This window comes from Musca vetustissima, unplaced genomic scaffold (assembly GCF_032173495.1).
Source record: "Musca vetustissima isolate MV318-11 ecotype Yass unplaced genomic scaffold, APGP_CSIRO_Mvet_v1 utg39374, whole genome shotgun sequence".
Lineage (NCBI taxonomy): Eukaryota > Metazoa > Arthropoda > Insecta > Diptera > Muscidae > Musca > Musca vetustissima.
Genome location: NW_026877046.1, coordinates 181108 through 194697, shown reverse-complemented (window position 1 = coordinate 194697; position 13590 = coordinate 181108). Strand labels below are relative to the sequence as shown.

At 34.3% G+C, this 13590-nt stretch overlaps 1 protein-coding gene across 1 annotated transcript; it reads left to right on the top strand.

Moving 5' to 3' along the window:
* The first annotated feature begins 2742 nt into the window (after positions 1 to 2742).
* LOC133321561 (protein twisted gastrulation-like) lies at positions 2743 to 3617 on the top strand. Its single transcript, XM_061530646.1, has 2 exons — positions 2743 to 3262; positions 3368 to 3617. The coding sequence occupies exons 1-2, from the start codon at positions 2780 to 2782 to the stop codon at positions 3593 to 3595; spliced, it is 711 nt and encodes a 236-aa protein (XP_061386630.1). The 5' UTR covers positions 2743 to 2779; the 3' UTR covers positions 3596 to 3617.
* The last annotated feature ends 9973 nt before the right edge of the window (positions 3618 to 13590 follow it).

The following is a 13590-nucleotide window of genomic DNA, read 5'->3' as shown; positions in this document are numbered from 1 at the left end:
AGTTAAGTTTTCGGCCCACTTCATCCCAAAATTATTATCTGATCATCACCGAAAATTATAGGCGTTGTCCTCGACCATAATTGGAATCTCATGGAAAATTTCAAAGCGATCAGCGCTATATTTCCGCCGTCTAGTGTGGTAGTGGGTTACTAAATAATGTCTGAATACTTAAGCACCTGTAAATATTTAATTGTAATTCCCACATCTGAGGACATACGACCATATAATTGGTATCAATTTATAGGTCAACCACTCCTCTTGAGCATACTATCAACTTCTCGGGTCTTGGTGCTTTAGTGGCAAATATATACGCAATAGAATACAAATTTTGAAATTTTTCACACAAAAGTCAGGGTCCATTTGACCCGCTGAATATTGACCGATCTTTATCAAAACATGCATGCATGCTTATTCTTTGGCCCGATCCCCTTCTCCATGTAAAATTTCACGATGTTTGGACCATAATTGCAGCATCTGGAGAGACCAGAAAATCAGACAAAAATAAAGTTTTTGGTCCATTTCATCCCCTAAATATTAACCGATCTTTACCAAAAACAATAGGGGTCTTCATTGGCCAGAACCCATCCTACAAGCAAAATTTCGTGAAGATTGGTCCATAACTGTGGCCTGTATCGTGTTTACAAATTATAATGGACAGGTGGACGGACGGACACACATGCCTAGATCGACTCAGCTAGTCGAGATATGTCGATCGGAATACTTAAATAGTTTCAGAAACAAATGCCAATCACCAAGCGATGGCTTGAAATTTTCCCTTAATTTGCACTTAAGAGTTATAATATAAAGATAGTCACTGAAAATTGTCTTTAAAAATTTAATAAAAACAACTACCTCCGAACTTTAATTTACTGCAAATATATATTCCTGCACCATCTTAATCGATTAGAGACCAACGGCGCCTCTTTCTTACCCTGACTTATTTTCCGAAATTTTTTCGTAGTAAACCTTTAGGCCATACACAAAAGTCTTGGTTCTTTTGATCCTAAATTAATAGTAGAGTGAAATTTTTAATATTCCGAATACAATAGTGGAAAAAACATAAAGAAAAAACAGGTTTGATCAAAAATTCTCCTCACCTCATGTACAATTTCATATCGATCCAGCGAAATTTTCGTTTTCTGGTGTGATAATGGTATTAGTACCCTCATCAAAACACGTAGACACCTGTGTCTTAGTATAACCGCCACATCCGAGTGCATGCAACAATGTGATTAGTGTCAATTTAAAGGTCAACCAATCCCCTTGGATATACTATCAACTTCTCGGGTCTATGTCCTGTAGGAGTGAATATATACGCGATAGAATATACATTTTATCATTTTCACACAAAAGTCTGGGTATATTTGACCCACTGAATATTCACCGATCTTCATCACAACAATCATGTTTATTCCATGGTCAGAACTCTTTCTCTGTGTAACATTAAGTGATATTAGGTTTGGAGTCCTCATTGGCCAGAAACTGTCTCATTGTGACCTGCATCGTGTTTAAATATTACAATGGACAGATGGACGGACACACATGTCTAGATCAACTCAACTAGACGAGATATGACGATCAGTATACGAAAATGTTGGTCTAGCCAAATTGCCCGTAGTCTAATTTGAAATTTTGGTTTATCAGTGGGTGACAAATCTTGCTACCAAAAATTCTCCATATTGGTACACATTTCCATATAGTTTCTATATAGCAGAACTCGCAATATTCGATTTTTTAAGTATTACAAAATGGTTGTAAATTGGTATTCCGGTACCTTAGTCAATTAAGAGAACATATTGCATATAAGTTCATGTTTCTATCGTGCCCCATACTAATGCCACACAACATTTTCGCTATGTTCAAGGTCTAAGCCAAATATTCCAATCAGAATTCTGTAGTTTTGTATTTCGCTTTGTCGTGGCGTCAATTTACCACAGCATGGTCTTCATTTAAAATCCTGCACTTTATATGTCCGCCACATGGGTGTTATTTAAAAAATTTGGAGCGATTGATTTTCATGACATTTTAGTTCTTAGTCTTTTAAAGGTTTTGGTGGAAACATCCTAGCCAAATTTGACTAAACATATATCGACCATAAAACAACACACAGATTAACTTTTGCCCAAATACCTATACAGATTATTCTACCTATCACTTTAAAATGTCACACACGCGTACATACTTTTATTGATCACTGTAGTAAAATTGGTTAGTCTTTAATCACTATCAGGTGACATTACACTCCTCCTCCTATTGAGATGTGTGTATGTAAAATAATCGGGTGGCGTTATATTACCTGCTACCTGTTGCATGCGGCATTCATTCTAGGTATACAACGAAAAAATGGTACATATTGTGGAAACAAGGCAACAATAACAACAACAACAAGAAACATACAAATTCACCGTAATCTGTATATTGTCCATTTTTCCTACCTCTATCTCGTTTCAAACGGGGGTTTTTCCTTTCATTTAAGAATGACCGAGGACAATTTTCAATTTAGTTCTGTGACAATCTTCAACACAACAACATCAATTTTCCTTTATTTGTTTGTCACACAATCGTCTTTGTTGTGAACAGCGTGATAGTGTTTGTGTGTGCGTCGATTTCTTGGATTTTTAGCTGCTAATTGTTATTTTCGTCGATACTGAAGACGAAGTAGGAGGACACTTTGAATATGTTCCAATGCAAGTCTTCTGCGGGAGCGATTCCTCCTTGCATTGTGTGGTGTGCAGTGGTGGCTGTGGCATTGATTTGCCCTATCATCATTACTCCCGCCATGGCTGATGGCTGCAATGAGTTTGTGTGTGGTTCTGTGGTATCCAAGTGCCTCTTGACACAAAGTTGTCAGTGCAAACTTTCCGATTGCTTTTGCTGCAAGGACTGCCTTAATTGTTTAGGGGAATTGTATACGGAGTGCTGCAGCTGCTTGGATATGTGTCCCAAACACAATGACACATTAAGTGCACTGGCCCCCAAATCACAGATTGGTGATTTCGAAGGAGTACCCGAGTATTTTGATGCCCTAACTGCGGAGGAGGATGATAGTCAATGGACTACCATACGTTTTCCCATGCGCAATAGTTTACAGCGTCACTACAACATGGCCACGGGGACATTTGGCTTCGGCTCACCATATGGCGCGGAAGATGCTGATCTGGATGCCCCATTGCAGAATATACCCACCACTGTTAATTGCACAGTGATATTTTTGAATAATTGCATGAATAATAAAAAATGTTCCGATTATTGTGAAAGTATGGTAAGTATCCCACAGCAAAATTAAGTTACATGGAACTGCCACCTCACAGAAAAGGATTTGTTATTAATTTTGTAATATTTTTTTTCCATTTCTGTGTATTTCCAGGGTTCCAATAGCTATCGTTGGTTTCACGATGGCTGCTGTGAGTGCGTCGGTGCCAATTGTTACAACTATGGCATCAATGAAAGCCGTTGCTCTGCCTGTCCCGAAGAGGAGGAGGATGACGAAGAAATGTTTGATGTTGACAGCATGGATGATTCGGCTGATTATGCTGGAGAAAATGACGAATATATGCCATGGGATTATGGCGAAGAGGAACTGAATTATAATTAATTTTTTTGTAATTTATTTGTTCGTCCATTTCTGGTGTGGAAATGTGCCATAGTAAAGGACTGCGGTTTAATTTAGGTTAATTATTATTACTATTTGCTAGAAGTTTAACTCCCAGTGATATTTATTATTGTGTAAATTATTATTATTGTAGAATATTACGCTTAAGATGTGTAATATAAAATAAAATTTAAGTGAAATAAAATGACAACATAAAAATAATTTTTTGTGTAAAGATAAACGTTATGGCAGTCCCCGCAATCGTTGTTTTGCCTTAAAAATTATGCATAACTCCCAGTGATACATTTTTAAAAGTGGGGAAAGAGGAAAGATAGTTTCTAAGAAACTTAAGTATAAAATTATCTGAAGTCAGTAACAAAATTGTTGTTAATATAGATAATTTTATACTGTAAAATTCTTAAAAACTATTCAATAGCTTAAAATAAGTTTCATGTTACTTTAATGCGCTTAGTTGAAAAAAGTACTGGGAAATGTCGTTGACAAAAAATACAAAAACATTTTGAATTTTTTGTTCAAAATGTGACTTATACTAAAAATTGATGGAGAATATTTTTATTCCTTATACAATCCTTCTAATACGACATCTTGTGGGATAAATGGGTAAAAGCTAGTAGTAGGTACAATTTTAACCCTAAAATTAGTTTTTTTAAGTTTTTACGTTTAGGCCGATTTTTGAGTTTTAGTCTATTCTGAGACTTATAGTAAAACATAGTAAACCCCGTTTTGAATCACTTCTGGAAAATGGGGACCGAAAAGACCCTTCAATGAGTCGGTTGATGGTTAAAGTTTTATACCAAAATATTCCTCAATATTTTATCAGAAACTAGCAAAGTGCCCGCTACTTCGTATGCGGAAAATACAAAAAAAAAAAAAAAAAAAACATATGGAAATCGTGAACACTGTATAATTTGTTGTACTGCAGTTCTGAATTCCACCTCTTTTCGTACATCCAATATCAAGTTTTTTACAATTAGGTACTCTTCATATAAATTACACCTTTTTTTCCTACATCTAATTTAAACTTTATTACAATTAAGTACGCTTCGTACACATCAGCACTATTTTCCGAAATCTCTTTCTTATTTCCATTACATAGATTAAAAATAGATCAGAATTCCAATTAAATACTTTAGCAGAAACATACAGGTTCCACATTCAGTTCCATTTAGAACTTTTCGTATGCATAAGTACACATTTTCAAGACAACCTCCATACCATCACCACCACTAAATTTAGTACCACTTAGTACCTAAAACCATTTGATCCTTCTTTCTAACTCTCTGTCACTGACATTCCAAATTGTAGGTTTCGAGCTCTCTCCGTTACCCAAATCCAAATTGTTCCAAATCTAGTGAATTTTCTATTTACTATTCTTATACATAAATTCGAGTTTCCAAAGTTGTCTCCATAGCTCAATACTACACTTCAACAGTAATCTGAATTCTAAATCTCAGGAATCATACAAATCCAAATCGTTTCAAATTTACTGCCATTTAGTACTTCTTTACCCCTAAGTAAGAATTTCTAAAACTACATCAATCCTACACCCTAACAGTAATCTTAATTTCACCAAAGTCCAAATTGTACCTAATTTAGTTTAAGTATCTCAGCTCTTTCTGTTCATTAAAGACCAAATTATACCATATTTGATACCATTCCCTACTTTTCGTACCCATATTCCAAATCTATCTCAATATTTCAAACCTGCTTTCAAATAGTAATCGTAAGTCTAAATTTAAGAATTCCAGCTCTATATGTTCACTAAATTGTATCAGATCTTGTACCATTCTGTACTTTTTATACACTCCCACAGTAACCTAAGTTGCAACTTTCAAGATTTGAGTCGTACAAGTTCACCCAAGTCCAAATTGTACCAAATTTTGTGTTTTTCGTACCCAAAGTACGAATTTCCAAATCTACCTCAGTCATGCACTCCAATAATAATCTCGAGTCTGCATTTAAAGATTCCAGCACTATTTGCTTACCAAAATCCATATACCAGCCCTACCCGTTCACATAGATCTTAATTTTATCATATTTAGTACCATTTAGTACTTTTCGTACTTATGAGTTCGAATTTCCAACAATGTCTCAATCCTGTCCCATAACAGTAATTTTATTGTTCTCCATCTCTATCCTTTCCCTCAAATCTAAATTGTACTAAACTTAGTACCATTTAGTACACATAATTGCGCATTTTTAAAACTACCTCCATGTCCCTTCCTACACTCCAACCTTAATTTTAATTTCATTTTTTTAGGATTCTCGCTCACAGACAACGAATTGTACGATATTTAGTACCATTAATTGTCCATAAGTACGAAATTACAAAACTACCTTAATTCTGTAATTTTCCTTTTCTTTTTTTTCTTAAGTTTTCGATCTCTATCCGTTAACTCTAATCCAAATTGTACCATTTAGTACACAGGATGACAAATTTTCCAAACTACTGACTTATCTCAATCCTGCACTCTAGCTGTAATACTAATTCAAAATTTCAGAATCTCAGCCCTATCCGTTCACGCAAAAACAATTTGCAAACTATTTGGTACCATTTAGTACTTTTTTTCTGTAATTAAGAATTTCCTAAACTACCTCAATCCTACACTCCAACAGGAATTTTAATTTCAAAATTCTGGAGTCCAGCTCTATCCGTTCTCAAATAATCAAGTTGTACCAAATATAGTACCATTTAGTACACATAAGTTCTATGCTTCCATATCTCAATTCTATATTCCAACAGCAACCATTATTACAAATTTCTCTGTTCACCCAAATCCTAATTGTACCAAATCTAGTGCCGTTTAGTACTTTTCGTACACATAAATACGAATTTGCAAAGTACCAGCTAAATCTTCAACAGTAATCTTAATTTCAAACTTCATGATTTCAGCTCTATCCTTTCCAGCAAAATCCAAATTGTACTAAATTTGGTACCATATAGTACTTTTCGTATCAATAAGTAACTACTTCAATCCTACATTCAACAGTCATTTTTTCACAATTTGAAGACTCCAGCTCTATCTGTTCACCTAAATCCAACTTGCACCAAATTTAGTACTATTTAGTACGTTTCGTACACATAAGTACATTTTTTTAAAGCTACCTCAATCTTGTGCTCCAATAGCAGTCCTGATTCCGATTTTCCGGATTCTCAACCAACTAAATGCAAATAGTACCAAATTTAGTACCATTTTGTACTTTTTATACATATAAGTACGAATTTCTTAAAGCATATCCACACATCAACACCACATCCCAACCTGTATTCCATATAACATTTCAAGATTCTAGTTATATAGGTCGAATTTTCAAAAACCCTTTTGTACATCACTCTCACTTTCTATCAGTGACCCACATTCCAAATTTCAGAACTTTAGCTCTTCCAGTTCGCCTAATACAAAGGGTACCATATTTGGTACATTTTAGAACTTTTCGTACCCTTCTAGTTTGAACTTCCAAAAACCCAGCCTGACACACCAACAACAACACACAAAACAAAATTTCAAGCTTCTAGCTTTAGCCGTTTCGTCTGGGCGATGATCTGTCAGTCACTCACTTAACACTAAGCTCTTTTATATATATAGATATTGCCGAAGACACTATATACCTGAAATGCAAGGATTTCAAGAAATCATAATTCGAAAAGTATCAAAATTCTTGAAAAGGGAGAATATTGCCCCTTCCCTTTTTAGATCTTCTTTTTTAGTCCCTCTTTCATAATCGGTTGGATATTCTCGGTAATTATTTTTTGGGTTGCCCAGTGTAATTTTACCAGTTGCTCTCTTTCGCCAGAAATTTCAACTGAAAATAAATAATGGTTTAACAATTTAGTTTGTCGAATTCCAGTCCCTCATTTTTGAGACCACGATGTAATTATCCTGACTTCAAAATTGTTATACATTGAACATCCGTATGGAAGATACAAGAAGTTAGCTATATATGGGGGAGGTATCAGAAGGGGAGGGACAGATAAAAATATAACCATGTGAAATATAACGCCGAGAAATATTTGTCCTAGACCCACTTTTAGTATACCAATCATATCTCTATGTTAACAGAGTCGATCCAAACATGTGTGTCCGTCCGTCCGCATGTTCATTATAGTATGTAAGCTCCACCCACTTTATTTTAGTTCCGCCCATAATCGTGGCTTTTTGTTTCAAAGCTATTTATAAGCCCCAAAACTATTTTTTAACTCTGCCCTTTAGGCGTGGTTTTCGAAACTATTTTGTATCTTTACATATAGGCGTGATTTTTTAAACCCTATTTATAGGCTCCGTCCATAGACTTGGTTTCTTTAAACTCAGTTTTTAGGCTCCGCCGATAGGCGTGGTTTCCATAAATACTATTTTTAGGCTCCTCCCATAGGCTTGATTTCTTTCAACTCCATTTTTAGGCTCCGCCCATAGGCGTGGCTACCTTAAATACTTTCTTCAAAGAGATACTATTTTTCTCTTCAAGAATTCGCAAAAATGTGCCTCATCGAAATATTGATTTTAGACCCCATGTTTCTTTGAACCAAATCGGATTAAAAACATTGGAAGTATATTTACAAATGTCCGTTTGTCTGCGATAATTATCGAAGGTAGTAACCGAATTCATCCAAATATTGTATATAGTAGTTTCCTTCCAGAACCTGCAAGAATCTATTAATTTTACAAATTTTGCTACTTTTTACTAGAAAACCGTTTCTGAACCCACAAAACCGGTAAAATATTCAATCAAATTTAAGAGAGTATAAAACAAAATGGCTTTCTATTTGTAAACTTTTTAATCGAGAAATTTGGCTGGCGAGTAAAATGTCCGATTTGAAGCCAACTTTGAAGATGGGACTCACATTGGTCCACATTTTCTGGTGCATCCTCCAAAAATGGTTAATATTTTAAAATCCAAATCAGGCGAATGGAGTGACTCATTTGAACCAAACTTGCAAACCTATTATCTTTGTCAGTCGTCTCTCTCCTTCCTGTACCTCCTCCACAAAGGGTCAATATTTTATAAAATTGTTACCGTTACCGATTTGATCAACATTAAATCCGAAAGCGTTTTGATAAAAATATATATACCTTATATAAAGCGAAAACCTGTGTGTAATTCCGAATACCACCGAAACCATAGGTTTAAGGGTATAAATCCTCTTTTAAAAGTCCCCAACGATTTAAAAAAATCGAGTGCTCATCTTAAGCTTGGTTTTGATCACTATAATGTACACTAAATTGTTTTTTATCCTCTGCAGATTATTCGTAGTGATAACAATAATCTATACTAATAAAAGAGTAAAGTGATTGACTGACTGACTGACTGATTTAACGATTCATCAACGCCCAGACGAAACGGCTGAAGCTAGAATCTTGAAATTTTGGGTGAGGGTCACTCTTGGCCCAAATGTGACAGATAAGGCTGGGTTTTTGGAAATTCGTACTAGAAGGGTACGAAAAGTACTAAAAAGTACTAAATATGATATCATTTGTATTTGGGGAACAAGTAGAGCTAGAACTCTGAAATTTGGATTGAGGGTCACTGATGGAGTGTAGGATAGCTGTACCAAAGGGTTTTTGGAAATTCGAACTACAACTATCCGAAATGTACGAAAATGTACTAAATTTGGTACAATTCTGTAGCATGAGAACGGATAGAGCTAAAAACTTGAAATTTGGAATGCGAATTAGGGTTGGGAAGTAGGGTCGATATAAGGATATGGTTTTGAAATCGTGTACTCATGTGTACGGAAAGTACTATATGGTACTATATTTGGTACAAATTTGATTTGGAGGTACAAATGGAGCTAGAATCCTGAAAATTGAAAGTAACATTACCGTCGGAGTATAGGATTGTGATATGTACGTAGTTTTGGAAAAAGTACGAAAAGAAGTGTACGAAAAGTACTAAATCGTACTATAATTGGTACAATTTGGATTTGGGTGAACCGATAGAGCTGAAACAATGAAATTTGGAATTAGGATCATTTTAGGGGTGTAGGATTGGGGTCAGGACTCAGTTTAATACATTATTACTTATGGGTACTAAATGGTACTAAATTTGGTGCAATTTGAATTTTAGGTGAACCAATTGAGCTAGAATCATAAAATTTGGAGTCAGGATCACTGTCGAGGTGTAAGATTGAGATATGCAGGAAGTTTTAAAATTTTGTACTTATGTGTACTAAATTTGGTACTATTTGAATTGTGGTTGAACCGATACAATTGGAATCCTGAAATTTAGATTTTGGAGCACTGTGGGGGTGTTGGTTTGGGTTCAGTTGGAAGTTTTTAAAATTCGTACTAAATGGTACTAAATTTGGTACAATTTGAATTTTGGGTGAACCAATAGAGCTAGAATCATGAAATTTGGAGTCAGGATCATTGTTGAGGTGTAAGATTGAGATATGTAGGAAGTTTTAAAAATTTGTACTAATGTATACTAAATTTGGTACAATTTAAATTGTGGGTGAACCAATGGAATTGGAATCCTGAAACTTAGATTTAAGATCACTGTGGGGGTGTAAGATTGAGAAATGTAGGAAGTTTTAAAATTTTGTACTAATGTGTACTAAATTTGGTACAATTTAAATTTGGATTTAGGATCACTGTGGGGGTGTTGGTTTGAGTTAAGTACGAAGTTTTGGAAATTCGTACAACTGTGTTAAGTTGGGTTAAGTTGGAAGTTTTTGAAATTCGTACTAAATGGTACTAAATTTTGTACAATTTGAATTTTAGGCGGACCAATGGAGCTAGAATCAGAAATTTGGAGTCAGGATCATTGTTGAGGTGTAAGATTGAGATATGCAGAAATTTGTGCTAATGTGTACTAAATTTTGTACAATTTATGTTGTGGCTGAAGCGATAGAGTTGGAATCCAGAAATTTAGATCTACGATCACTGGGTATTTATTGAGTTTTGAGTATTTATGAAGTTTTGGAAATTGGTACTACTGTGTACTAAATTTGGTACAATTTGAATTGTGGGTGAACAGATAGAGTTGGAATCCTGAAATTTAGATTTTGGTTTGGGTTAAGTTGGAAGTTTTTGAAATTCGTACTAAATGGTACTAAATTTAGTACAATTTGAATTTTAGGTGAACCAATAGAGGTAGAATCATGCAATTTGGAGTCAGGATCACATTTGAGGTGTAAGATTGAAATATGTAGGAATTTTTAGAAATTTGTACTAAATTTGGTACAATTTAAATTGTGGATGAACCGATAAAGTTGAAATCGTGAAATTTTGATTTAGGATCACTGTGGGGGTGTAGGGTTGGGGTATGTAGGAAGTTTTAGAAATTTGTACTAAGTGTACCAAATTCGGTACAATTTAAATTGTGGGTGAAGCGATAGAGTTTGAATCCTGAAATTTTGATTCAGGATCAGGTGTAGGATTGGAGTATGTAGGAAGATTTGAAAATTGGTACTAATGTGTACTAAATTTGGTACAATTTGAATTGTGGGTGAACCGAATGGTTGGAATCCTGAAATTTTGATTTAGGAACACTGTGGATGTGTAGAATTGGGGTATGTAGGATTTTTTGGAAATTGTTACTACTGTGTACTAAATTTGGTACAATGTGAATTATTGGTGAACCGATAGAGTTGGAATCCTGAAATTTTGATTTAGGATCACCGTGGAGGTGTAGAATTATGGTATGTAGGAAGTTTTGGAAATTGGTACTACTATGCACTAAGTTTTGGACATTGGTACAACTATGTACTAAATTTGGTACAAATTGAATTGTGGGTGAACCAATAGAGTTGGAATCCTGAAACTTGGATTTAGGATCACTGTGGGAGTGTATGTTTGGGTTAAGTAGGAAGTTTTGGAAATTCGTACTACTGTGTACTAAATTTGATACTATTTGGATTATAATTAAGATTTTATCTAATTCATGATTTCAATTGGATTGCATGATGTAGGTAGTAATGGAAATGTTTACTTATGTGTTCTAAGTGGTACTAAATGTGATACAAATTGGATTTAGATGAACCGATAGAATCCTGAAATTTGAAATTAAGATTGGGGTATATGGGAAGTGTTGGAAATTCGTACTTATGATTGTTAAAGTAGGTAGTTATATTAATGTGCACTAACTGATACTCAATTTGGATTTGGGTGAAGCTATATTAGATTTTTTTTCAAAATAAGTATTACAAGAGTACAAATGGTAAAAAATTACACCAAATTTAGTATAGAGGTAGATTTCTGTAGCGGTCGGAATGGGTGTGTAGGGTTGAGATATAGAGGTAGATTTGAGAACATACTATGGCAGAACATACGTACTAAATGGTTTTAAAATTTTAATAATGGTCGATATAGGGTTTTAAATACATCCCACATTCGCTAACGAAGTAGCGGGTATATGCTAGTATTATATATAATTACATATTCCGTAACAAGATAGAAGATACAAATCTTTCTTATTGCATTAAAAATGTAAAAAAAACATATTGGGTGTCAAAACTACAATCTCCCATAATATTTATAATACTAAATAAATATTTACTATTATGATATTATTCTACACATTGAAAAATAACAAAACATCACAATGTAAATGTGCGGTAGCATCTAGGGAATCCATATCTTCTTTACTGTGTACACAAGTGTTTTTCTTCTCATCAAATGCACTTTACACCAAAATGGAATGACCCGCATACATACGAGTATATCTATAAATGTTTATGGAAATTACATTTCGTATTTCAGTACTCGAAATACTCTTCAATAATAAAGTAGTCGAAATGAGGTTAATTTTTTCTGTGGTATTAGAAATTTTATTTACTTGGTCTGTAGTTGCAATCTTGCAGCCACCACTCTATAATATTTCCAAACAACAATTAGTGAAATTGTCATTTAGACCAACAAAAGTTCCATTGACAATGACAACAACTATTCCAAGACCATTTATTGATGAACCTACAGAAAACCCATGGTTATTACGGAATGCTACCGCGAAGCAATTCTCAACAGATAAACCACCAATATTAACCACAACCACAATCAAACCAGTAATTAAAGGATATTCTCCAAGGATAATGAAAAATCACAATGCTAGCAGTACATCGAAATATAAGAGACAACAGAATATCGATAATGGATATGAAACAAATCACAAAGTGAATAAATAATTTATAAATATTTACTAAAACACAATAGAATAAAAAATAATTAAGAATAATATAAAAATATATTTTTTATTAATATTTATATGCTTCGGTATTTTGCACATGTATTATTACTTATTCGGGAATGCTTGGTATTGAAAATCAGATAGTTTTGATATTTTATATAGTTTATGATATTTTGAGAAATGCATGCATGTTTTTACTAATTAAATAGGTGGAATTCTCAAAAAGTTGTCAATGTCGATCCGCTCTAGTTTTTATACCCTTCACCACACTGTGGTACAGGGTATTATGTCTTTGTGCATATGTTTGTAACATGGAAAAATAATCGAGATAGACCCATGGTTCCTTTTGAGAATATGCATAGAATCACTTTCTGAGTCGATTTATGCATGTACGTCCGTCCGTCTGTTGGTGTTAAATTGAAAACAAAGTACAGGTCGCATTTATGATCCGAATTCGATGAAATTTGGCACAGCTCACTTGTTTGGCCCAAGAACGAACCCTATTGAAGTTGGGAAAAGTCGGTTCAGATTTAGATATAGCTCCCATATATATCTTCGTCCGATTTAAGATAAATTGTGTACCAAATCCCTATATATCTTTCGATTTGCACAAAAATTGGCACAGCGTACTGTTCCGGTTCCGATTTAGATATAGCTCCCATATATAGTTTCGGCCGATTTTAGGTAATTGGAGCACCAAAGTCCCTGGAAATCTTTTAATTTGCACGAATTTTGGCATATCGTACTGAATTAAGTCTAGAATGATGTGTGCAAAGTTTCGTGAATATCGGTACCGATTTAGATATAGCTCCCATATATAGTTTCGGCCTTTCGATTTGCATGAATTTTGGTAT

What these genes read in the sequence shown, in the direction of transcription:
- LOC133321561 (XM_061530646.1), top strand. Translation starts at nt 2,780, where the DNA reads ATGGCTGATGGCTGCAATGAGTTTGTGTGTGGTTCTGTGGTATCCAAG. An exon ending in CCGATTATTGTGAAAGTATG is followed by an intron (nt 3,263 to 3,367) that starts GTAAGTATCCCA and finishes GTGTATTTCCAG; the next exon opens with GGTTCCAATAGCTATCGTTG.